The following is a 25,252-nucleotide window of genomic DNA, read 5'->3' as shown; positions in this document are numbered from 1 at the left end:
TGTAAAGATATATATATATATATATATATATATTTATGCATGCAGTGTATATATATATGCATACAGTGCATACAGCATATGCATACAGTGTAAATTTGCTGTCCCCTCAAAATAACTCAACACACAGCCATTAATATCTAAACCGCTGGCCACAAAAGTGAGTACACCCCTAAGTGAAAATGTCCAAATCGGGCCCAATTAGCCATTTTCTCTACCCGGTGTTATGTGACTCATTAGTGTTACAAGGTCTCAGGTGTGAATGGGAAGCAGGTGTGTTAAATTTGGTGTTATCGCTCTCACTCTCTCATACTGGTCACTGGAAGTTCAACATGGCACCTCATGGCGAAGAACTCTGAATAGATCTGAAAAAAAGAATTGTTGCTCTACATAAAGATGGCGTAGGCTATAAGAAGATTGCCAAGACCCTGAAACTGAGCTGCAGCATGGTGGCCAAGACCATACAGCGGTTTAACAAGACAGGTTCCACTCAGAACAGGCCTCACCATGGTCGACCAAAGATGTTGAGTGCACGTGCTCAGCATCATATCCAGAGGTTGTGTTTGGGAAATAGATGTATGAGTGCTGCCAGCATTGCTGCAGAGGTTGAAGGGGTGGGGGGTCAGCCTGTCAGTGCTCAGGAACCATGAATGCCAACATGTACTGTGACATACTGAAGCAGAGCATCGATCCCCTCCCTTCGAGACTGGGCCGCAGGGCAGTATTCCAACATGATAACTACCCCAAACACACCTCCAAGACGACCACTGCCTTGCTAAAAAATCTAAGGTAAAGGTGATGGATTGGCCAAGCATGGGCATCCTCAAACGGAAGGTGGAGGAGCGCAAGGTCTCTAACATCCACCAGCTCCGTGATGTCGTCATGGAGGAGTGGAAGAGGACTCCAGTGGCAACCTGTGAAGCTCTGGTGAACTCCATGCCCAAGAGGGTTAAGGCGCACAAAATATTGACACTTTGGGCCCAATTTGGACATTTTCACTTAGGGGTGTACTCACTTTTGTGGCCAACGGTTTAGACATTAATGGCTGTGTGTTGAGTTATTTCGAGGGGACAGCAAATTTACACTGTTATACAAGCTGTACACTCACTACTTTACATTATAGCAAAGTGTCATTTCTTCAGTGTTGTCACATGAAAAGATATAATAAAATATTTACAAAAATGTGAGGGGTGTACTCACTTCTGTGAGATACTGTATATCTTGAATTTAGCCACTGTCTTTTTATGAGTGAATCATTGAATTGTTCACTCAAATGATTTGTTCAAAACACTTTTCCTATTCATTCATTAATGAAACAAAACTGGTGTGTGTTGCTCAGTGACAGCAGTGGATTGTGCTTTGACACTGTTTGGAACTGTTTGCATTGGTTTGTTAAAATGAATCTCTATTTGTTTTGTTTACATGTGCTTATCATGTAGACAGTCAGCTGCTGTGGTCATATTTATAGATATCAATGTAAATTACCTTGCTTTATTGCCATATAATTAGGATGATTTCAGAAGAAACAAGATGTCATGAACCAGAGCAGTCCTGGACTTTATGCTTGTATTTTGTAGCTGAGATTGGCAAAGTTTACTTCCATTTGATTATGTTGAACTAAAACAAAACAACACTTTGTCCTTTGCACAAAAAAATTAAAATAAAAAAGGGAACACTAGAAAATGCTTTTCTAGTCAAGACAGTTTACTATGCTGTGTATAACCCCATTATTAGAAGAGGCTAGATAATCTCATGATCACTGATTGATGTTCTGCAGTGAGGAATGTCAACTGATGCTATGATGTAGTGTGTGGTCTCACATGATATTAAACATGGTTTCTACATTTTCCAGTCAAAACAAAATCAAAACATCAGTACGAAACTCCCAGAATCCCCCTCAACATCCCCACATCTCACTTTTTCTCAGTCTGCTTTCTCTTCCTCTTTTGCAGACATTATCACATACTCATCATGCCTTAAATTTGCCGCATGTTTTAGATTTGATGACAGTGTTTTTGACTGAGCATCTTGTTTTAAACCAAGTGTTTATACGAACACAAATTTGTTTAATTTGAGTATGTGTTGCTTTACAAAGTTTATTCTAAGTATTTGTGTGTGTGTGTGTTTGAATCATATGTGAGTTTAAACAATTTTGTACGTTTTTGCGTGAATTTGAATTTTAGTATAAACAGATGGATTTACTTATGAATACGACACTCATCTAACCCCACACCCTCACACAGACAAATAGAATATAAAGTACATGCATGCAGACACAGAGTTAAACAAATTGTGTAAGTTGTTATTTTGCATATGTAAAACATTAGTCATTTAAATGTAATCATATTCACCAAGAATCAAATTGACATAATGTGTCAACACATTGCATTACCTACAGATCATGCTAACCAGCCAGACCTTGACCTCTTGGTTACTCCAGCACATTTGTTGCACTAATGTACCAAAAGCTATTTTGCTCACCAACACCGGACACAAAATGAGGACAAATTCAGAGCATCAATTAAATATGGACATGGTATTTTCTTTTAGGTCAGTTTGCAAACCATCAGATAACGTTTAAATTACTTACTCTTTGTCTTTTGTTCAACAGCTCTTTGTAATTAGTTAGTATTGTTTGGCTTTCTTTTCCCCTTTACAGTTTACTGTGGATGGCAGGCCAGCCAAAAGTTGTGTTGTGCTACCTATCCATCTGATTTTTCAGTGCAGGATTATGGTATTTCCTTTGAATTAGCCAATAGGTTAATAAATACAAAAATAACAAAGTGCGGTAAACTATTTGCACAACAAAACAGTGTGTTTATAATTATAATAATAAATGAAACAATTATGATAACAAATACCAGTCGACAATTTCAAGCAGTGTAACAAACTGGTTTTGTACAGCTCGAGTAGCCAGAAACAGCTGACACGGGAAGCCCTGCACATTCAAAGTAAAATCGCCGTGCCTCTTGTGTTAAAAAATAAGGTGGATAATACTAGAGTGCATTTCCTTTTCGTTCAGCCCAACAAATATTAAGTGCACTCACTCAGAGTGAATAGTTCCATGTTTTCTGATTCACTTCACTTTTTACATACTCCAATCAATGAAAGTTATTGGGGTCCAATGTAGGCTTGCCGCGATAGACGGTGCTGACGGTGATACTAGATACTGTATGTACAGTATGTGTGCTGTGTATATTTATGTATATATAAATACACACACATGCATGTATATATTTCAGAAAAATAAGTTAATGCTAATATATTCAATATATTTATTTATAATATAAATTATATGAATATATAGATATGTAAATATTTTCAAAATATATACTGTATGTGTGTGTATTTATATATACATATTAAATATACACAGAAAACACATATATTATGTAAACAAAAACTTTTAGTTTGAATGTGATTAATAGCGATTAATCGTTTGACAGCATTATTAAATTTGTATCGATGGTTCCATGAAGAACTTCCAACATCCATGAAACCGTTCCACTGCACGAAAGGTTCTTTAAAGGATTAGTTCACTTCTGGAATAAAAATTTCCTGATGATTTACTCACCCCCCATGTCATCCAAGATGTTCATGTCTTTCTTTCTACAGACGAAAAGAAATTAAGGTTTTTGAGGAAAACATTCCAAGATTTTTCTCCATATAGTGGACTTCAGTGGGACCCAACGGGTTCCAATGCAGCTTCAAAGGGCTCTACATGTTCCCAGCCGAGGAATAAGGGTCTTAACAGAACAAACTGAGACAGACTAAATCCAGAAGAACTGTGGCAACGTTTTCAAGATGCTTCAAGAAACCTACCTGCAAAGTTACACTACTGTTAAAAGTTTTAGGCACCTGTGTAAAAATGCTGTAAATGAGGATGCTGTCAAAAATAATGTCAAATTGCTTTTCTTTATCAATGAACTTCTATTAACTAAATTAAATCAACATTTGGTGTGACCATCCTTTGCGTTTAAAGCAGCTTTTGCCCTAGGTGCACTTGCGCATAGTTTTTCAGGTAGCTTTACAGGTAGATCTATTGAAGCATCTTGGAGAAATTGCCACAGATGAGATCAGATCTCTGTGTGGAGCACTGGCTGTTGTCAGACTCCTCGTACATGTATATCATGTAATATCAAATATCAAAATGTAAACTGATATTTCTTACTGACACACTACAGCAAAAGATAGAAATAGTTCACTTAAAACCATTTTTTAGCTGGTGAAAATACTAGTGTTCTAATCATGTTGACCACCACTGTACCGTTTTTGTAAAGGGCATTTGACTTTCTTTGCATGTTTGCTTTGTAAACACTGGGTCGGTACTTCTGCCTAAGTCACGCGAGACCTTTCCAATGTAGCTACATAATGCATGAAGTCGAGCTAGTGCAAGACCAGCATTTGTGGTTAAAAAGTATATATATTTTAATTTATTTTTTAGAAAATGACCGATCGTTTCACTAGATAAGAATGTTACTCTTTGGCTGGGATAGTGTGTAGCCCTTTTGAAGCTTCAACCCATTGGGTCCCATTGAAGTCCACTATATGGAGAACAATCCTGGAATGTTTTCCTCAAACACCTTAATTCCTTTTCAAATGAATAAAGAAAGACATGAACAACTTGGATGACATGGGGGTGAGTAAATTACCAGGACTTTTTTATTCTGGAAGTTAACTAATCCTTTAATGTGGAAAAGGGAACTTCAGATTATTAAAATGTTCCTGACACTAAGAAAAAATGGTTCTTTTAAGATCTGTTCGCTGAAAGCTTCTTTGGGAAACCCAAAAAAGCTCTTCTATTGAATTACTGTGAAACCCCCTTTTGCTACCTTTGTTTTTAAGAGTGTAGTATGTGATCTCTGACAGAGGCCATTTGAATACCTGCTTGACTGTATCCTGCGTCAGGAGGATTGGGAGGATAAGGAGCCTGGGGCATCATAGGATAATGGTGGGGGACACCTGGATATTGCGGCACCATTGGATATCCAGGATAATCAGGATGTCCAATGGGTTTACCAGAAGCATCGTACATGTGCTCCACAGGATAGCTGGCCATTGGAATATGCTGGGCTAAAAAATTGAGACTTGCGTTAGTAGGTGATGATTTTTATTCTTTGTAAGAATAAGTTCATACAAACAAGCATTTTGAACATTAGCCATGGTATTGCAATAGAAAGCCAGTGGTTAAATAAGTATGCTAACAAAGAGCAATGCAATTGTAATACTAGAAAGAGAAATAAGTCAAGTCAAATTTATTTTTATTTAATGCTTTAACAATACACATTGTTTTAGAAAAACATGACAATTCTTATTAACTTCATGCCTTATAGCCACATTTATCAGATTAGAACTGGGCGATAATATAGTTGCATGATATGAACAATCAAGCAGTTGTGATTTGCTATATAGTATATAATGTGAGTGCACTGTATGTACACAGTATATGGAAAAAGTTGGACTATTCAACTTTACAAATACAGCTGTGCGATAATACACTTTACATTTTATATATCGAACTTTAAGTATATTGATGTAATATAAAACAGTTTCCTTTTCCTTTTCCAGTTTTGCTTGATATTATATCCAGCTTTATGTGAGTGTACTGTATATATCCAGGTAAGATTGGATGTACTTACATGATATAGTTGTTGTATATCATGCAATAACAACAATCCAACAGCAAAACGAAAAAATAAATTCAAATACATGCTAAATATGACATGTAATACAGATTTTTTCTTTGTTTATTTTGAATTCATATCATATGTATTTGTAGTAAATTCACAGTGGACTGTGAAGAGAATAAAGTAATTGCATTTACCTTCATAAGGAGTTCTGCCACGTTGCTGGCGACGCTGGTACAGGTAACAACAGGAACACATGAAGCAACAGACCATGGTTGCTATAGCAGCCACAAAGAGCAGGATCGATGAAGCAATGCCAGCTATAGTGGAAGGGCTGAGAGAGGCAGGACAGAAAACTTCACTGATCTTATCCAACACCAATCTGATCTGACTTCTCTGGGAGCAACTCACAGAAAAATGACTTTGGACAAAAGCATCTGCTAAATGAATAAATGTAAAATAAAACACTTTCTGTTAGGTCTAGCAATTAGCACCTTTACCATTAAGATCAGCACTTCTTTTATAACAGTCATACTTTTGCTCAGCTATCTTTAAAAACAAATTAGTTTTATTTATATAGTAGTCTAATGTGAGGTTAATGAGCCTCTCTAGGCCACTAAGTGGTCAATAATCTAGAATCTTGAAAAGTGTACCTAAGATGGAACAGCATGCAGCGCTTCTGTCCCGCCTCGGTGATCATCTTAAAGCCATCCAGGCAGCAGTAACGGCGGTGACAGTTCCCACAGCAGAAGGTTATGAGCGGGCAATCAAAGCCATTATGCCAGGTGCCATTTTTGTCCACGTACCACAAGCAGTCCTCATTTGCACTCACTAAAAGAAATAAAACAAAACTGGTGGTTATAAATATCAAAATACTAACAAATATTGGATATCAGATTCTGAAGGTGATGCCAAATCCTATAAAACACGGAAATTACAGTTATAAAATAAAATAATATAATAATTGTAGGTTGGCCTACAAATTAACAGCATTAACATAAAAAAAATCTGGTAAAAAATGGTTTCATCATAAATTTTAATATAATATTTGAGGATCGGGAACATTTAGTAATGTAATATGCATTAATAAATAAAACACATATTGGAATCTGTTATTACATAATAAATTGAATGTATACACACACACACACACACACACACACATTTAAATGTTAATACTGAACATTAACATTAACAAAAACCTAAATAGATACGAGGGGCAATTAATGCACTATGAGCACATTAATTCATCAGTACATTAATCATTAATTCATGATTATTTAAATCCGGAGGCGCTCACTTAATTAACCCAAAATAATGACTCAAGTGCCGCTGAGAAAGTCATTTCTTACAATTATTTTGAGTAAAAACCTCTTAAAACATCTAAAGACAGTTTTTAGCAGAAATTGCATCTTTGTTTTCATCTTCAGTTGCAGCATCTTATATGTAGGTCAGTTAACCACCTGCTTCAAGTTCTCAGCTCTTGGATTACGTTTCAGTTACTGCTCTGCGGTGAATGACCTACCTATACAGAATGCAGAAGAACAACAACCGCAGCCTCATGTGAACTTACACATCTGAGGGGTTTGAGAGCTGTTGCTATAGAAATGACATATTCTGGTTTATAGCCGTGTTAATTACATGGCAGCTATGTATATATAAATTGCATTAGATAAGAGCTGTTACATGGCATCTGAGTAATATAATGCTTTTCTCGCTGATGACGATAACACAACATAAACAGAAGCATGTTTCTAAGTACATGTTTGCAGCAATGAGGCCTATGAAGAAACTACAATATCGTCTTACCCTGCCAAGCAGAGAAAATAACATAAAGGACCGGTATAATGACGGCGTAGAAGGACATCCTGCTTCCAGTACACTTTTCCTTACACCAGACAAAAACGGTTACATCTGCATCCTTTGAAACAAGGCCTTAAAATGATATAATCTGCCACGTCTCGCAGATAGCGGAGCTCCGGATCAACATGCGATCTGTGTGGAATGACACACCGCCCGTGACGCTACACCTCCAGTACCAGCCTCCTCATTGATGAAATAAATCAAAGGACGTTCATTTCGCCAGGACAACGCATAGAATGCGTGTAAATTAAGAAGGCAAATGATGGAATTATTCAGGAGATTGCCCACAGACGCGCGAAATTCCACGAGGAAAAATGGAACCCGTGGGCTCCTGTAGCAGCGCGCCTCGGCCCCTCTGAATAGTTCACATTTCTGGAGATAATAAATACACTCATTCACATTATATGTAGAGAATACACTGTATCTTTTCTGAAAGAATGAGGGCTATGTTACAGTTAATGAAATGTATTCCGCAAATTTACACACACACACACACAGGTTTGTTTTTATGGTGTATGGGGACTCTCCATTGGCGTAATGGTTTTTATACTGTACAAACCGTATTTTCTATTGCCCTACACCAACCCTAAACCTACTCCTCACAGGAAACTTTCTGCAGTGTTTTGCAGAAAGCCTTTTGAATTACGGGGACACTGAAAATGTCCTCATAAATCACATTCTCGTTGTAATACCTGTCATACCCATGTTATTATACAAATTTGTGTCCTCATAAACCACATAAACATGCACACACACACACACACACACACACACACACAGTAATAATACTTCGTTACAGTACTTAAGTATTTTTTGGGAATATCTGTAACGTTACTTTACTTGAGTTTTTATATTTCAGCCAACTTTTACTTTTACTCCACTACATTTCCTAATTAAAATGTATACTTTTACTCCGATACATTTCCCCGAAGCATATTCGTTACTTACTACAAAATAGTCAGAAGTCAGAAGAACACGGACTGCAGGAAAGCAGGTTTGACGAATCAGTGGTCTGGCGTCTGCAAGTTAGACTCCGAAAAAACACAACAAGCGCGCGCACAAGCCGGATGATTTAATTTTCCACATGATATCTTCTGGGATAATATGGTAAGTGTTGTGATGTGCGATCTGACATTATCTATCGCCAAATCACACACACAGAGTGCATGCACGTGATTTTATTAGTCTATTAAAACTCAAAATTCAAGGCATTCTAAATTGTAGCTGGGAAAAATGCTTCTGTATGCTTTTTATATTTATATAATTTAATATAGTTAACTTAATCTATATCACACAGAGTACCGTTTTTCTGCACATATTAGCATGATAACAAATATAACAATCGTTTTATACAAGATCAGTAAAGTTAGCAATAATTGACTTACATTTTAGACATAATGTTGCTTGTTTTTGCTCAATTTTGCCAACGAAAATAGTTCCAAACAAAGATCACGGCACTGTTTTGCGTCACGGTGTTTACTTATTGAATGAATCAGCTTTTTGAACGAATCGGTTGAATAAATGATTCAGTGATTCACTCATTAACACAGTTAAATACTTTGTTCCTGAATGAATCAGCCGTTTGAACGAATCGGTTGAATCTCAATGACTCACTCATTAACAGTCACTTGCTGCCACCTACTGGCGGTTTTAATTTGACATTTCAAAAACAAAACATTACTTTATGTTCTGTGGCTCAGTGGTAGAGCATTGCAAAAGGTCGTGGGTTTGATTCCCAGAGAACACACACACTGGTATAAAAATGTGTAGCCTGAATTAGGGCTGGACAATATATCAATATGTATCGCGATATAATTTTTTTCAATAACGGTGATATGATTTTTAAACATTTCCGGTATTTCGATATACATTACCAGTGTTTCCCATACATTGATTTATTTGTGGCGTTTGAGTTCGTTGAATAAACATGAGCACTGCACGTTTCAAAATCAAAATGCATCGCGAGTGTTTTATATGAATGCATCTCTGAAGGGAACCGACTATCTTCAGAATAGTTTAGATGGCATTTTTATCTGATAAAGTAACGTTCATGTTTACAGCCATTACTGGAGAAACCGCTAGTTCCACCGCTCTCACAGCGCCTCCTGCTGGCAGACAAGCAGTTTGCACTTTCAATAATAAACCCATTTCCAGCAACATGCTTTTGTTGTTGCTCTATTTTTTTGTTTTCTGAAGCAACTCGGAGCATGTTTCATACTCGTTATCCTGGTTAATGCACGTTTCAATCTATAAGAATAATCAGCCTACACTACCAGTCAAAGGTTTTTGAACTGCAAGATTTTTAATGTTTCTTAAAGAATTCTCTTTTTCAGCTAGAATTCAGCTAGAATTCAGCTACACTAATTATGTCTATTTGTTTCTCTGTTTTTTTGCCACGGGATAACTAGGATTGACACAAGCTTCAGTCTGGATCCAGAACACCTGAGAAGAGATGATGCCAACCCTGAAACAACATACAGAACTACCACATATTGCTATAAGTTTGATTGCATCATATAATAATTGCTGTTAATAGTGCTCATCGTCTGTTTTATTACGTCTTAAGTTGATTTTTCCGTACATTTCTGCCATATGTACATTAACTGACAGTCACCACTGATAAACTACCACTAAATATTGTAGAAACTTAATTGGCTGTAAAGTTGCTTGTCACCGATGGAGTTTTGGTTCCTTGCCGCTGTCGCCTCTGGCTTGCTTAGTTGGGGACACTTCATTTCCAGCGATATCGTCGACTAGATTGCACAGACACTATTTATACTGAACTGAGCTGGATGACATCACTGAATTCAATAATTAACTGACTTTAACTGAAAAATGAGTGTTTACTATTGTCATTTTGCATTATTGACACACTATTTTCCTAATTAATGCTGTTCAGTTGCTTTGACACAATCTGTATTGTTAAAAGCGCTATATAAATAAAGGTGACTTGACTTGACTTTATACACCACTGCACGCACACACTCTGTTGCAAAAGGTTTGTAAGTGTCTAAAATGACTGCACCCATATGTACTCATATGTATTGGTGTTTGGTGATAAGTTTTGGCTCAAGGTTTGCATTTAAAGACACACTCACACCAGAGGTGTTCAACTAAGATTAGGACATAGCTTTCTGCAGACCAGTCAAGTTCTTCCACACTGACTGAATCCAACATTTCTTTTTGAACCTTGCTTTATACACAGGCATTGTCATGTTAGAATAGAAAAGGGTCTTGTTCAAACTGTTATTATAAATTTAGAAGCACACAATTCCCTAGAACAGGGATCCTCAAATCTGGCCCACGAGATCCAAACACACCTGAGCATACTAATCAATGTCTTCAGGATCATTAGAAAATCACAGGTAGATGAGTTTGATCAGGGTTGGAGCTAAACTCTGCAGCGCATTGGACCTCCAGGGCAAGATTTGAGGAACCCTGCCCTAGAATATCATTATATGCTTTAACATTAAAATGTGTACTCATGGAGTCAAACCTGTTCATTAGAAGGGGGTGTCACAATACTTTTGTCCATATAGTGTATATACATACATAAAGTGTTGTGATACCTAGACGGGAGCTCTAGGAGTATTGTAGTATATTGTTTCATCACCTCTAACTGAAACTTTGATAAAATATTCCCATATTATTTTACTACAAATCAAAGTAGTTTTAAAATATACAACTTAAATGAGTCAACTTTATAATTTAAACTATTTGAAAATAAATCTGTAAATAATTGAATAATGAAGTCCATATTTTCCTAAATCTTAATTTAGTTATTAAATGTATTTTTTAAAACAAAACTGAGGCCACATTTGTTAGCAAAACAATGCGTAGTAGCATAATATATATATCCTATGTACCGTAATATATAAAATTAAAATAGCTATTTGCATGTGCATAATCAAATCAGTTAAATGTCAATGGCAATGTACGGACACTAACATTTTTTGCAAAAAAATCTAAGTCTAAATCTGCAAAAACTTAATTTTGAATATAGACACTTAAAATTCAGCCCTTTTATTATGAAATTCTTCTCATACCTCAATGGAGACCATGCTGATAAGATTGTAGGATCACTATGGTAACACTATATTATTCTTCATGCTCACCCCACAGTGTAGCCCTAAAGATCATGCTCATGAGACCACATAATGACAAACAACATGGATAACTTTAATAAGGCCACCAACAGTTCCAACTTCTTTTCAAAGTGTAGATTCATCATCTGTCAGAAGTCTTTTTCCTTCCTCCACAGATAGATTCTGTAACCATCGTGATTTAGTAAAGTGAGAAGGTACAAACGGATAGATGACACTTTTAAATCATTTCTTCACTGTTACCAGTCCCTTTGCTAAAATATTTTTCATCATACTAGACAGGTCTATCAAAGCACAGTAGTGTTTTGACATCCAATTCAAATGCACCCACACAGTCCTGTCTGGGATGCTAAGAAGCTGCCCCTCATGCCCTGCTCTTATAATATCCCCGGGAATCAATGCCCATTCCTTCCCTTAATAAAGCACAAGGAGAGGCCCGTAAACCTTTAAGTCCTCTTTTGGGTTGTGGATCAAGAGCGTTGTCTGAAAGGCATTACGAGTCCACTCGAATGTTTGAAGAAAAGATGACTGAGTGATAAAGACGGAAACAAAGGACAAGGAGCCAATGTTGGGTGGGGGATACAGGTCATATACCGATGGACTGCAAGACTCTTCTCTCTACTTCATTCATGTGGCTTGAAAACATGCTATAGCAAGGCTGCTGAGCAAACTGGGTAAGGAAATCTGTCAGGTACGCCTATGGAAAAAAACATGGAGACAGGAGCAGTGATGTGAAGTATGGTTACAGTAATACTTCAGAGACAATGCCAAATAACTTACCTGAAGGTCAATTTGATAAATGGGGTCCTTCAGAACATCTGGATCCTCCTCATCATCATCCTCATAATAATCGTCGTCTACGGGGAAATTACAATAATTGTTATAGATTATTTGTAGTAAAGACAAGGTGGTGAATATGGAAAGCACTGTGCACTTCACCGTTTTATTCATGTTTTTAGTAATTTTGCTTTACTAATAAATCCTAACATTTAAGGAACGGCAGGTCATATAGGGCAGGTCACAAAAACATTAAACTATTAAAATGTTTTTGTTAATTAAAATAAAGCTGAAGTACTAACATTTAAAGTACTTTAAAAAGAAAACAAAATATATTTAAAAAAAATGTAATATTAAAAAAAACTGCAATAGCAAATAAATACAAAAAAAAACACACTGCTGACAAACTTTTTGGTCTCTATACTTTTGCGTCCATTCGTTTTTCCTTTTTTACCCTGACGGAAAAAAAAGAAAGAAAAAAAGAACAGTTGTTGTATTTTTAAATGCAATGCAGAAAACCACAATTTTAATTAGAACTGTACACAAAATGCTGTCTGAAGAAGTAAAATATTGACTTATTTTTCAGATTTTTGTTCATGACTTTTTGCACCTTTCATAAAACATTTGAAAAAAATGCACAAATTAATACAGAAAAATGCTGAATTTACAAGTTGTCTTTGGACAAATCAGAAGTAATGCTTCTCCCACACCATGCATGGTCGCATAAAGTACAGTACATTGTGTTAGAGTGCTACACACGAGGCTTTAATATGGGGTAAATAATAAAATTATTTAAAAATAATTTCTCCTACTTCTCCAGATACAGATAGGCCAGAATCAAATCACTGAGAGTGCTCTAGCCTTAATGTACATCTATTTTGCCCTGTTGAGTGACATCCGCTTTAAATGCCGTATTTATATCCAGATATCGCTCTCGCAAACCCTTTGCAGCATGTAAGCGGTCACGTCCTCTTAGCATCATGAAAAACAAAACTTATTCAAATCTGAATGGATTAGCCTATAGCCAAGAAAAACAGCAAAGAGCACTCCCCTTAGAATAATTGAGATGTATAATTATAATGAGACACTCCCAAGCGTGCAGCACTGAACAAAACTGTGGTGTGGAGTGGATTCTAACTTAAAACACTTATTCATAGCATTCAAGAAATCAATAGAAAATGTCAGTGATTGATCGGTGCTACAAAAACACGTTGAAAATTAAAAACTGAGTTAAAACACAAATACACACTGGAGGGTTTGGAAAATATATGTTTCACCAGTATCCTCTTGCTTTTATTTCATTCCCTCTAGCACTCCCATAGAACCGGCCCCTGGATACAGTTAATTGCAAAGAAATATGTAATGAGTATTTCATACATGTTTTTAGGTGTAAAAAAATTATCAAGATCAAAAATAATGAAGCCAAAGGTTTTCATAAGGGTACCGGTAGCCACGACAGCAGCGCGAGAGGGCACTTATAGTGTACTTTACAGAGATGCGAAAAAAGCTAGATATTAAATTGAGCATTTATATACATTAAACAACAAGCATTATATCATTGGAATTTTGAATAATGAAAATTTGTTTGTGTTTGCTTATTCTATTTATCAGTGTTTGAACCACAAAACAAGAAACCACATTTTCTGTATTTAATTTCTGGGTTAAAAAACGAAAAATTAATGGATCCAAAAGTACAAGGACCCTTTTTAACAACGCTTAGAATAAAGGTTTGATTCCCTGGGAATGTGTGAACTAAAAAAATGTGTACTTTAAATGCAATTCAATTCACACTGGATGCCAAATGCATATGTAACATTAGAACGGACAAATGCAAATTTAACCCTGTTTTAGTATTATGGGTCTTCACCATATCTGTTGGAGGCGATGAGATCAGACAGTAGCTGTCCTGCTAATCCTTCATCTTCCTCATCGTCATCCTCTTCATCTGCCAGATCATCCCACATTCCACCAGAGTCTGCAAAACAAACGTTCAGAACTTAAGAAAGCTCCACACTTCAATGTCATCAATCAATACTAATACTAGTGGTAAACCGTTAAACCACACAAGTACCTTGGCTCCAATCTGCAGGATTTGCTCTATTTGCATTAGCCTCCACCACAGAAGACAGTTCATTGACGATGAGTTTAAAGATCTTTACCAGCAAAGGAATGTTGGTCCACCGCTGAGGGTCTGAGAGAAACAGTTCAGTCAGATATCGGCGACAATAACAATTATTAATCATTCATTTGGCGGTTTAGAGATTATTAACTTACTCTTGGCTGATTTGGAACGTGTACAGATTCCCTCGTCCGGATTAAAAATTTCATCTCCTTTGACGACTATATCTTGGAGGCGTTTGTCATTTGTATTCAGACCATGCTGGAGAAGTTTACACAAGGCAACAGCACTGTGGACAGAGCCACTACAGTGTTATTTCAAATGGAAGCTGTGCAATTTCTTCAAACACAATGCAGACGAGATTGGAAACCCTCACCTGACTTTGCCTTCATACTGGCCGTAAAACAGATGTTGGCGACTCATCCACTCAGCCATGACAAACTCTAGGGCAGGTTTCCCTGTGGGACCTGGAAGACTGCATAGGAATTCCAGCAGAGGCTCCAACTGGGAATGGACCAGGTGGGCGAAAACCATGATCAGGGACTGTAAAATGAAGAGCGAGAATGTATTTCATACATGTATACATGTATTTCATTTGAGCCAGCAGCTACAGCACAATTCAGACTTATCTGTAGTACAAGAACATTTATGTTCAACGTGCAAAAAAAGAAGAAGCAAATAATTAGTTTAAGTTATTATTATTAGCTTATTACGTGCTATTTATTTACCTGTGCTTTCATCACACATCTGCAGTAATATCTCAGCACTGTAGTACCGAACATTTCCCACATTTTGTTTTCATAGCTTACATGAAACTGAACGTTCTAACAAGTCAACTACAAATCAATTACTAATTATTGATAATGATTATTGTTATTATCTACTTATAGTCCTAGTTTCATTTCATAATTTGCCTAAGGTGTTTATTTAGTTCACACTTTTTTAAAGACTGGAGATTATGGGAATTTGTTTAAACTTATTCATGCTGATTTGTTTATGAATCATTCAGACCATATTGTGAACTGCTTTGAATGATTTACTGAAAAGAAATTACTCAAAATCAGTTCACTAAATTAAACAAGTAAGGCTTAATGAATAGCTGCTAAAATATTTCTTACAAAAAGTCTTTGCCATGATTTTTTAAATTTCCATGATGTTTCCGATCCTGGAAAACACCATTTTTAAATTCCCTGATATTTCCAGATTTTCCATGACCATGGAAACCCTGTTTACTTTATGACAAATGCAGAGGTTTTCAAACTTGATAATGACTCCCAAATATGACAAGAGGACCTTTTTCACATATGAAATAAAATGCAACAAAACACAAAAAGTTATTTAGTTTTGATGAAAAATAAAATAAATGAAAACTGAAAAAATAAATAAAAAATGTGAAACCGTAATAATGCCAAAAACAGTAAGTACTAAAATGACTGCGTTAAACATTTAATTGACATTTAAAGTTAACATTAACAGTGATAGCTTTAAAAATGCATTTTGTTCAAATCTTTTGGTTTTCTCAAATTTTCCACAGACGCTCAGCACCCCCTTGTGGCCTCCAGTCCTTAGTTTGAAAACCTCAAGGTATCAGTTTAGTATCGCCCCTGTAGGTAAAAATTCTGTCATTAATTCTACTCTACCTGCATCACACTGAGGGTCTCGGCCTGCTGCATCTTGCTGAGAATAGCACGCAGTATTTGGTCCAGCTGGTCAGCCAACTGAGTGCCAGCCCGGGCAATGAGAGTGGACACCAGGCGACCTACAAAAGCAGCGGTGAACTCAGACGTGCGGGGGTCAAGGAGCTGACTGACAACCTGCATGACATACCACAGGCCACTGTGGCCTTGCTCATCATGCCACTGGCCAATCTGCTCCAGCGCCACAGACACATAGGCCCTCAAACATTCACCACCATTCTAAAAAAAAAAAATCAGTGATGAGAGTTAAATATCAACTGACATGAGGACTCTGAAAGAAAATTGCATTTATTTCTGGGAGAATGTCACCTGCATTGTGGTGTTGTCATCTGTGCGGAGGGTGCATTGGGCCACTGCAGGAAAAGCTTGGCACACAAGCATGTCAGACAACGGGGATTTAGTGTTACGAACAACCGTAGTTAGGATATCTATGGATGTCTGTAAGAACAAAAAATACGTATGACTTACAGAATACAGTAAGAAGTAGAACAAATGAGAGAAGTGTAACTTACAGCACAAAGGCCAGATGGGATTTTATCAGGTGGTGCCTGCATAATGCTAACAAGAGTAGGAATGAGGCGCATTTGCATGGGTCCTTGGCAGGCTTCAATCTGGGCAAGCTCCTTGAAGATGTCCTGCGCTAAAGACGCTACAACAGGATCTAACAAAAATGGAAAAGAGAACATAAGTCACGGGTGATTTTCTAAATTACAGAAAATACTACCTGTTGTCTTTAAAATGATTTTACCATTACTATACTTAAGGAAGATGGCAATAGTGAGTGGGCAGATCTTGTTCTCAGCACTCGTGGTGAAAGCCGGATCCACGGTGCAAACAATACAAAGGGTCTCCATGACTAAAGTAAGAACTTCAGAGCTGAACTGAGCTGCGAGCTGCACCAGCCCTTCCAAGACACTGGGCAGGAAGGGCTGCAGGACGTGAGTGCTCTCCGACAGCTTGAGTTGATCACAGTACCTGTGAAACAGATATAAAGAGAGATCACTATTTTTGTGGAAATCATGTTATTTTTCTCAGGATTCTTTGATAACCAAAGATTTCAAAATAGCAGCATTATTCAGTTTAAACCACATATGTATTTATTTCTCAAGACATTTTTTCAGGTTTTCATCCCTAAAAGGTGTAGAACCAAATAAGATTCCTGCTTAGAAGTAGCCCAAGCTGCTGTATAACATTTGAAAGTGTATAATCATGGCAAATACATTTAAAAAAAAATAGTATATTACATTATTTGGTTACACTTTATTTCAAGGTGTCCTTGTTACAGTGTAATTATATATTTAAGTACCGAGTAATATTAATTAACTACATGTACTTACTATATAGTTAGGGTTAGGATTAGGGTTTGGCTTAGGGTTATTTACATGTAATTATGCATAATTTATTGTTATTACAATAATAAGTATATGTAACGTGTAACAAGGACACCTTAAAATAAAGTGTTACCCATTATTGTTACAGGAAGCCTAATTTTGTCAGAACTGTGTCCTAATAGTTACTGCACGAGCTCCAGAACTGTTGATTTGAGACCATGCTTTAAACCAGCAGTATATTAATATATTTAACTTTATTTCAAGGTGTCCTTGTTACAGTGTAATTATATATTTAAGTACCGAGTAATATTAATTAACTACATGTACTTACTATATAGTTAGGGTTAGGATTAGGGTTTGGCTTAGGGTTATTTACATGTAATTATGCATAATTTATTGTTATTACAATAATAAGTATATGTAACGTGTAACAAGGACACCTTAAAATAAAGTGTTACCCATTATTTAGCTGGAGATCTGCCCCATTAAGTCTGTCCAACAACAAAACATTTTTTAAAATTAATTTCCACCTTAAATTTGAAAAAAAAAAAATAATAATAATAATAAAATGCAAATAAAAATCACACAGTTTTGTGCAAATTATTAGACCTACCCCCAGATGGCTCTCACAGCAGAGATCCGGACCGAGGGTGGCTGGCTCTCATGCAGACCACTCACAGTGGCCTGAAGGAACTGCTGTATGAGTTCTGGGGACATCGCTGCAGTAAAGCGACTGGCTGCCCATAACGCTCGACCCAAGAGGAATGGAGAGGCTGCTGGGAATCGAATAACATGGGGATCAGATCCTCAGGTCTACACTCAGGCCAAATACAGATGTAGGATCAAAATGAAAATCCAGAATAAGGTTACCTGGTAAATTGAGGTCTGCAAGGATGACATTGGCAAGGAATCCATGCATATCGAACTGCACACGACCGTTCTTTACATTCTCAGTGATGATGGTCTTGACTGAGCCCAGGGACAGCATGCAAGCCTCATGCACCTTCCACCTGCATATCCATAGAGAGATACTAATGTAAGGCAGGGGTTACCAAACTTTTTTGTCAGCCAAACCCCTTAGACATAACATTTACTTGAAGTACCACCAGAGATAAAGTTAATACTTCAACAATTTAACAACACATTTGCATGTTTATAGTTCTCTGATATTGGCTAATGGTCACGCGACATGCAATTGGACAAAATGTATACTTATTATATAAACTTATTTATACATAGGACCAGTGTTGGGGAAAGTTACTTTTAAAAGTAATGCATTACAATATTGCATTACTCCCTAAAAAAGTAACTAATTACGTTACTTAGTTACTTTTTATGGAAAGTAATGCGTTATATTACTTTTGCGTTACTTTTTAAATATGAACAGGGCTTGATTGTTTTTAATATAAGAAGTTCTATTTATAGCAAATATAAAAGCCCTTTCACACCAAAAAGTGTAATGAATAAACCTCAGGCTGAAGGAAAAGTAAATGCACGTCTGTACAGTAGAACGCAGGAGAAGAAACACTCTTCAGCAATAAAAAAAACGAAGCACAATTGTTAGTTTCTCTAAAGTCATTTTTGCTTATTAGTATGGTTGAACTGGATCATCAAAGGTCAGCAGCAAAGATATTGGTTAATAAAATGGGATTAGATACATTTGTGCTATTTAACATATTTAATTATTGCAGGTTTGCGTCATATTCTGAGTTTGCATTTCACTGTTTTAATTCATTTTGATTAATACTAAATCTGTTTTTTTGTGAGTGGGATGAATTAATGCACATTCACATTTAGTCTAGAACTACAGTAACAACATGTTCACACAGCGCACACAATTCCTCTGCTCTTCCGATTTCTCCCAATATGGGGACAGGAGAGCTGTCAGTCAATAAATGGGAAAACAAAGTAACTGGCATTACTTTTTTGAAAAAGTAACTCAGATATTTTCTTGTAAATTAAAAAAGTAATGCGTTACTTTACTAGTTACTTGAAAAAAGTAATCCAATTACGTGACTCATGTTACTTGTAATGAGTTACCCCCAACACTGCATAGGACTGCACATATATGGGGCTTATTATTATAATGTTTTAACTGACTATAAAAATTAAGATATAAATATATTACTGTTGTAAAATTGTTGTTGATGATTATAGTCCTAATAATTATTGTAGACTGCAAGATACGCTACTAATATTTAAGTATTAATTTCTTTACTTTCAAAAATTCAAACCATCAAGCTGCAATTCTGGTGAAATGCTGTAAACCATCCACATAAATATTGGAAATTGTGCAAATGTGTAAAAAAAACCCTATACGTCAGTTTGAGTTTCATTTCAATTAATTGCACAACCACATGTTCATTTCAATTATTAGCTTTCATCAACTCACAAAGCCTCTGCAGTTCCCTCACCAATCCCCATTTGGAAAACCCTGATGTAAAATGACACACTGAAAAAGAAAGTTTAATTGAAAGAAAGGATGTCTTCTCTCTTTACCAGTGTTCACTGCCTGTGTTCTTGGCTTGCTCTGCCTCTTGAAGGTGCCGTGTTGCTGCCGCCGCTAAAGCAGCAGCGCTCTCGTTCTGAAACTCGGCAGCAACAGCCTGATGGACAAAAGGATGCATTAAGAGAGGGAAAATATTTCAACATCTACAAACAAACTCTCTGTGCTCTCACCAGCAACAGATCCTGTGCCGATATTCGGACCGAATAAGAGAATGTATCATCATCCTCATCCTCAACAAACTGCTGCGGATTGGCTGTCCATACCTTGATCTGTGAGATGGATGAGAATGTTATGATAAAAACTTTATAAAAAAAGACACATGACACACACTCACCCCGACCACAAACCTGATCCTCCGTGATCTGCATGTAGAGGATGATGTAATATATGAGCTCTGGTAGAGCTTTCTTCACTGTGCTCTTGAACTTCTTGTTCTCCAGCAGTGTGTGGACGAACTCGAAGATGCTGAAGACGAGGTTCTCAAAGCCAAGGACCTCACCTGCGACAATGACAATGAATTAACAAAGCTCAATGCTTACTAAACCAATCTGAATAACTTTGATCAATTCTTGCAAAAATCTAGTGCCACATACCATCAGAGTCAACAGGATCATCTACTTCTTCTGTGTAGTTGACCTCAGTTCTTACATAAGTACATGCTTGGTTAAAAAAAAATACTTTAATGTTTTACTGAAATTACGGACACTGACAAAAACAACAAATAGGTCAGAGATATTAATGGAATGGTTTACCCAAAAATGGAAATTTGCTCGCAGTATTATGGACTCATATTATAACTGAACAGTTATAAGTTAAAAATGTCTTGATGGATGTGTTTATTATAAACACAGCTTTTAACTTTATAAGACGTTAATTAATGGCCTGTTAGTCGAGTGGATGTTTTTCTCAGCTGTTTGGACTCTCATTCTGGCAGCACCCATTCATTGGTGTGCAAGTGATGTAATGCTCAAAATCTGTTATGATAAATACACAAACTCATCTACATCTTTCGATGGCTTGAGCATAAATCAATTTTCATCTTTGGGTGAACTTTTCCGTTAATGGCGATAGTTTAAACAAGTGGTAAAAGCTGTCAATGAATGAATGGATATAAAGAGGCGCTTTCTGTCAAGGTGTTCCATACAATAGGAAGAATCTGTTGCATGGACGACACCATGGGTTTGGGGAAGTTCTTCACAAGAGCTGTCACTGCCTATGAAGGGAAAACAATTGATAATTACCATTCACATCACTAGGGGAAAAAGTATTTTTCTGCACAATGCAACAGCTAGTCACCTTTAGTACTTCCATCTTCAGGCCACTATCTGAAGTGGGTCCATCTGGAATCTGCAGCGCCTGTATGAAGGCCTCGGTGAACTGCTGCACCACCGGGAAGATCAGAGTGTTGGCAGCGCCCTAAAATCAAACATAATTGTTTTAAAATGTCAGTAGCCCATTTAATGTTTATTGTAAAGCACTGTGTATTATGAAGTCACAATTTCCACCACATTTATTCATTTAGGTTAATTTAAACAATGTGGAATTAAAAATGTATACAAATACAGTTCAAAACCTTTGGGTTGATAATTTTTCTCTCTCATGTTTTTAAAACAAGTCTCTTTACTAACCAATGCTGCATTTATTTGATGATAAAATACAGTAATAGTGAGAAATATTAATGCAGTTTAAAATAACTGTTATATAATAAAATAACAAAAAAATATTTATGTGATGGAAAAGCTGATTTTTCAGCAATTATTACTCCAGGCTTCAGTGTCACATGATCCTTCAGAAATCAATCCAATACGCTGATTTGGTGCTCAGGAAACATTACTTATTATTAATGCTAAAAACAGTTGTGCAGCTTAATATTTTTGTGCAAACCCTGATACATTTAATAAATAAGTAACATTTTAAATGTGTGTACTGTCCAAAGTGTTACCTGTTTACCTATAAACAAAAGTATTTTACTGAAACTTTACCTTTGCTACTTCATCAATTGCACAGATGAGATTGGCACACGTGGTAAAGATCTCAACTGCTCTGGATCGAGTGCGAATACTGTAAACCTGCAACAGTAACAACACAACAGTGTTTTTGTCAATAATATACATTACACATGATTGTCTCAAAAGCAAGGACTGTACTGTGTTTTTATTAAGCTGAGTATAATACCTCTGCCATGGTAAAAATCTTGTACATTTGAGGCAAAATGACAGGTGCAACATCCGGCATCTGTATATCCGTCACCTCTCGGGTAAATTCTATGAAACACATAATAACATGTTGCTCAGTAATGGTGAAAAACACTGTCACTTGTTGCAACTGTGAGGAAGAGAGGTCTAGATGTTCTGACTGAGTGATTACCTGTGAGGACCCTCATGGCGCCGTGTACAGCGTTAACATCCCCACTGGCCAGCATGTCCATGAGGAGCTTGAAGAGCCCAGGCCAAGCTTCAGGCCAGTCCCAGTGTGCAATAGCCGACAGGGCGTAGGCCACGCTGGAGCGCACCTTACTGATGGCCTCCCGCAAGCCACTTGGCAGGAGCTCACGGATCGCAGCTTTGGCCTGAACAGAAAGGGATATGGGTAACAAATTACTCATTAAACGTCACATCTCAGATAATGTCACATCCAGACATAAATATGCAGTTCTTACCCATTCAGTCGTCTCTGGGGGCCTGTATTTCTCTGACTGGGCGCACCAGTGTGTCTCAACATACTGCTTCAGAATGACAGAGGCCAACTACAAGAGACATAGCAAACAAATTAATTAAATATTACCGTAAGAACCAAAAATGTGTTTTTCTGCTAATTTATGCTTTGATATCAAGTCTTACTTGGCGTATAGCAAGTGCTCCGTGTGGGTCGACAGTGAGCTCTGCGAGGTGAACTCCAAACTCTACAAAACAGGTGAAATAATATGACAGTCAAACAACCACTAGCAAATCAAAACTGTTTATATATTAGGTTTAGTTTAGTTTACAAGCACAACCAACAATCAGTTTGACTAACAATAAGTTAAAAAGCTGATACCACAAATGCATTAGAAGCCAAGTCTGAGGAGTACATAAAAAAAAAATCATTTCTAATGTATGCTTGATTCACAGCACTGACATATCTTTCATCATCCATGGATTTTGCTCAATGAGAAGCTGGTGGCCAAAAGACAATGTTACTGCTGACACCCAACACCCTGATACCCTGAAAGAGAGGACACAGCCAGCGACCCACTGGGTTACACTGACCAACTGATTTTCAAGGACATTTCTACCTTTAAGTGAGCATGTTTTCTTTCTAAACATAAAAACATATAGTGTACAGTCGGTCCAACTGGTCAAAAAATGTGTGGTCATTAAAAGAAAAAAAATAAGAAATTGATACTTTTATTCAGCAAGGATGCATTAAATTGATCAAAAGTGACAGTAAAGACATTTATGTTACAAAAGATTTCTATTCCAAGTAAATGCTGTTCTTTTGAACTTTCTATTCATCAAAGAATCTTGAAAAAAAAAAAAAAAGGATCCTGGTTTCCACAAACATTAAGCAGCAAAACTGTTTTCAACATTGACAATAATAAGAAATGCAACTTGAGCACCAAATCAGCATGTTAGAATGACTTCTGAAGGATCAATGCCATTGATAAGCTTTGCCATCACAGGAATTGTATTTTAAAATATATGAAAATAGAAAACCATTATTTTAAATTGTAATAACACAATAACATCATCAAGGAACTATACAACAATAGCTCTGCTACAATAATGCAGCATTCAGTCTCAGAAAATGAATAAAGAACATAGTTCAATATGAAGAGAATATAATAAAATATTACATATCATATAATGTGTGCAAAAATCATTGGCTTTCATTTTTGTAGTTAAATCATATGGCTTTTGCAATGACTGATTCTTAAACGTACACATTTTATCTTTGGCCAAAGCTACTGACTCGCATCTAGCCACATAAACAAGATTCTGCTCTTTATCCTCCCAAAAGATGACGAAACAGCCACAAAACTCTAAGCAATATCTTAACTTTAAAAAATACTGGGTGATGTAACCTTGATGATAGTGGGTACTCAGACTTAGTATTATGGACACTCCAAGAAACCAACCCCCAAGTCACAATCTCTGCTTTGGCATTGTAGTTTGAAGGCAAAATAGGATGAGTTGTGGTGTTATTTCATTCACAGGACACAAAGAAGACTGAGAAACAAACAAACAATAAGAATTATGTAAAAAACTGAACTTTTGGAAACATAAAGGGGTAGCTCACCCAAAAAGTGTCATCATTTACTCACCCTCATGCTGTTCTGAATAACCATTCACTTTAATTGAAAAAGAATGCAATGAAAGTTAATAAGATTTGGAACCACATGAGCGTGAGTAAATTACGTTTTATTTCGTGGGGGGGTGAACTATCTCCGAAACTATCGCTGAAAACGTCTATATTCTCACAAAGATAACGCGTATTCACCAACACTAAATTGCCATCATGTTAGTGAACTTAAAAGTGAAACTGAATACAGATCCGAACTTCTCACATCGAATCTTTTCACATGACTTCACGTTCATCAAATGAAAATGCGGGAATATGTTGGACTCGGCTGCACATGCTTTGCTCCCCCCCCCTAGATGAATGAGAAACACGGTCGACAAGCGTCATAAAACCGACCACAGTTCTTCCGAAATGAAAAAGCGTTTGTCCAGGAAAACAATCTACACTTCACATGGTGTCATGCATGTTGTGGCAGCATCTCGCGTCAGTTCTTACCCTCAGTCACTTCCAATACTTTAATGCGTTCCTCCGCCGCGGCACGCACTTCTTGTACCGGTGACAGAATGGCGTTCAGCGCGTCTATAAGCGTCTCCTTCAGTCCTTTATCCACCTGGTCGAGAGTCGAAACCGGGCCGGGACCCGACGCGTTCATACCCGCCATATTTTCGCCAGTGTTGCTGAGGCTAACGGAGAAATGACTGGGGACCCGACGGAAGGATGCACAGCGCACCAATGCACGTTTAGGGAGGGACTATGAAACGATGAAATGTTGCCATTGGCTCCTTCTTGACCATAATGGCTCCATCCACAGGAATGGAGGTTGAACAGCTACACACTGAACTGCCTTTTTTACTTTGTCGCCATCTGATGCTCAGACATATTCGTTTGCTTTATGCAAATAATAAACACATATTGAGTTGCCCACAAATAAAGACCAGAAAGATTCAC

General features: G+C 36.9%; 2 protein-coding genes across 4 annotated transcripts in view; both read right to left on the bottom strand.

The window, feature by feature from the left end:
• shisa4 (shisa family member 4) overlaps positions 1–7,870 on the bottom strand; it is a 10,207-nt gene extending 2,337 nt beyond the window's left edge. For both annotated transcript variants that reach the window (XM_016245992.1, XM_016246063.1), the window contains exons 1-4: positions 7,434–7,870; positions 6,278–6,455; positions 5,822–5,958; positions 4,882–5,070 (exon numbers count right to left, since the gene is read on the bottom strand). In XM_016245992.1, the coding sequence (XP_016101478.1) occupies positions 4,882–5,070; positions 5,822–5,958; positions 6,278–6,455; positions 7,434–7,491 (562 nt within the window). In that variant the 5' untranslated portion in view covers positions 7,492–7,870. The remainder of the gene's footprint in view (positions 1–4,881; positions 5,071–5,821; positions 5,959–6,277; positions 6,456–7,433) is intronic.
• Positions 7,871–11,510: 3,640 nt separating this feature from the next.
• Positions 11,511–25,056, bottom strand: ipo9 (importin 9). 2 transcript variants are annotated; one of them, XM_016245704.1, is made up of 24 exons: positions 24,800–25,056; positions 22,864–22,925; positions 22,683–22,769; positions 22,391–22,592; positions 22,199–22,287; positions 22,006–22,092; positions 21,320–21,439; positions 21,136–21,236; positions 20,617–20,675; positions 20,371–20,522; positions 20,194–20,292; positions 20,014–20,120; positions 18,385–18,524; positions 18,128–18,290; positions 16,932–17,158; positions 16,696–16,844; positions 16,493–16,621; positions 16,127–16,402; positions 14,863–15,029; positions 14,642–14,775; positions 14,439–14,558; positions 14,235–14,342; positions 12,371–12,447; positions 11,511–12,287 (listed from the first exon to the last, which is right to left on the bottom strand). In XM_016245704.1, exons 1-24 carry the CDS (start codon positions 24,963–24,965, stop codon positions 12,177–12,179), a joined length of 3,132 nt encoding a protein of 1,043 aa, XP_016101190.1. In that variant the 5' UTR covers positions 24,966–25,056; the 3' UTR covers positions 11,511–12,176. The 2 variants fall into 2 exon arrangements, with proteins under 2 accessions (XP_016101190.1, XP_016101259.1); XM_016245773.1 differs by having other exon boundaries at positions 18,128–18,287.
• Between the last annotated feature and the right edge of the window lie 196 nt (positions 25,057–25,252).

Source organism: Sinocyclocheilus grahami, unplaced genomic scaffold (assembly GCF_001515645.1).
Source record: "Sinocyclocheilus grahami isolate Dianchi unplaced genomic scaffold, SAMN03320097.WGS_v1.1 scaffold3.1, whole genome shotgun sequence".
Classification (NCBI taxonomy): Eukaryota; Metazoa; Chordata; class Actinopteri; order Cypriniformes; family Cyprinidae; genus Sinocyclocheilus; species Sinocyclocheilus grahami.
This window is presented reverse-complemented; position numbering and strand designations above follow the sequence as displayed.

Bases quoted from the DNA above. Each gene is read 5' to 3' on its own strand.
- ipo9 (XM_016245704.1), bottom strand. From the start codon at position 24,965: ATGGCGGGTATGAACGCGTCGGGTCCCGGCCCGGTTTCGACTCTCGAC. The intron at 22,288-22,390 runs GTAATCACTCAG...TGTGTTTCATAG, and splicing joins CGCCATGAGGGTCCTCACAG to AATTTACCCGAGAGGTGACG. The intron at 21,440-22,005 runs GTAAAGTTTCAG...GTTTGATTTTAG, and splicing joins CAATTGATGAAGTAGCAAAG to GGCGCTGCCAACACTCTGAT.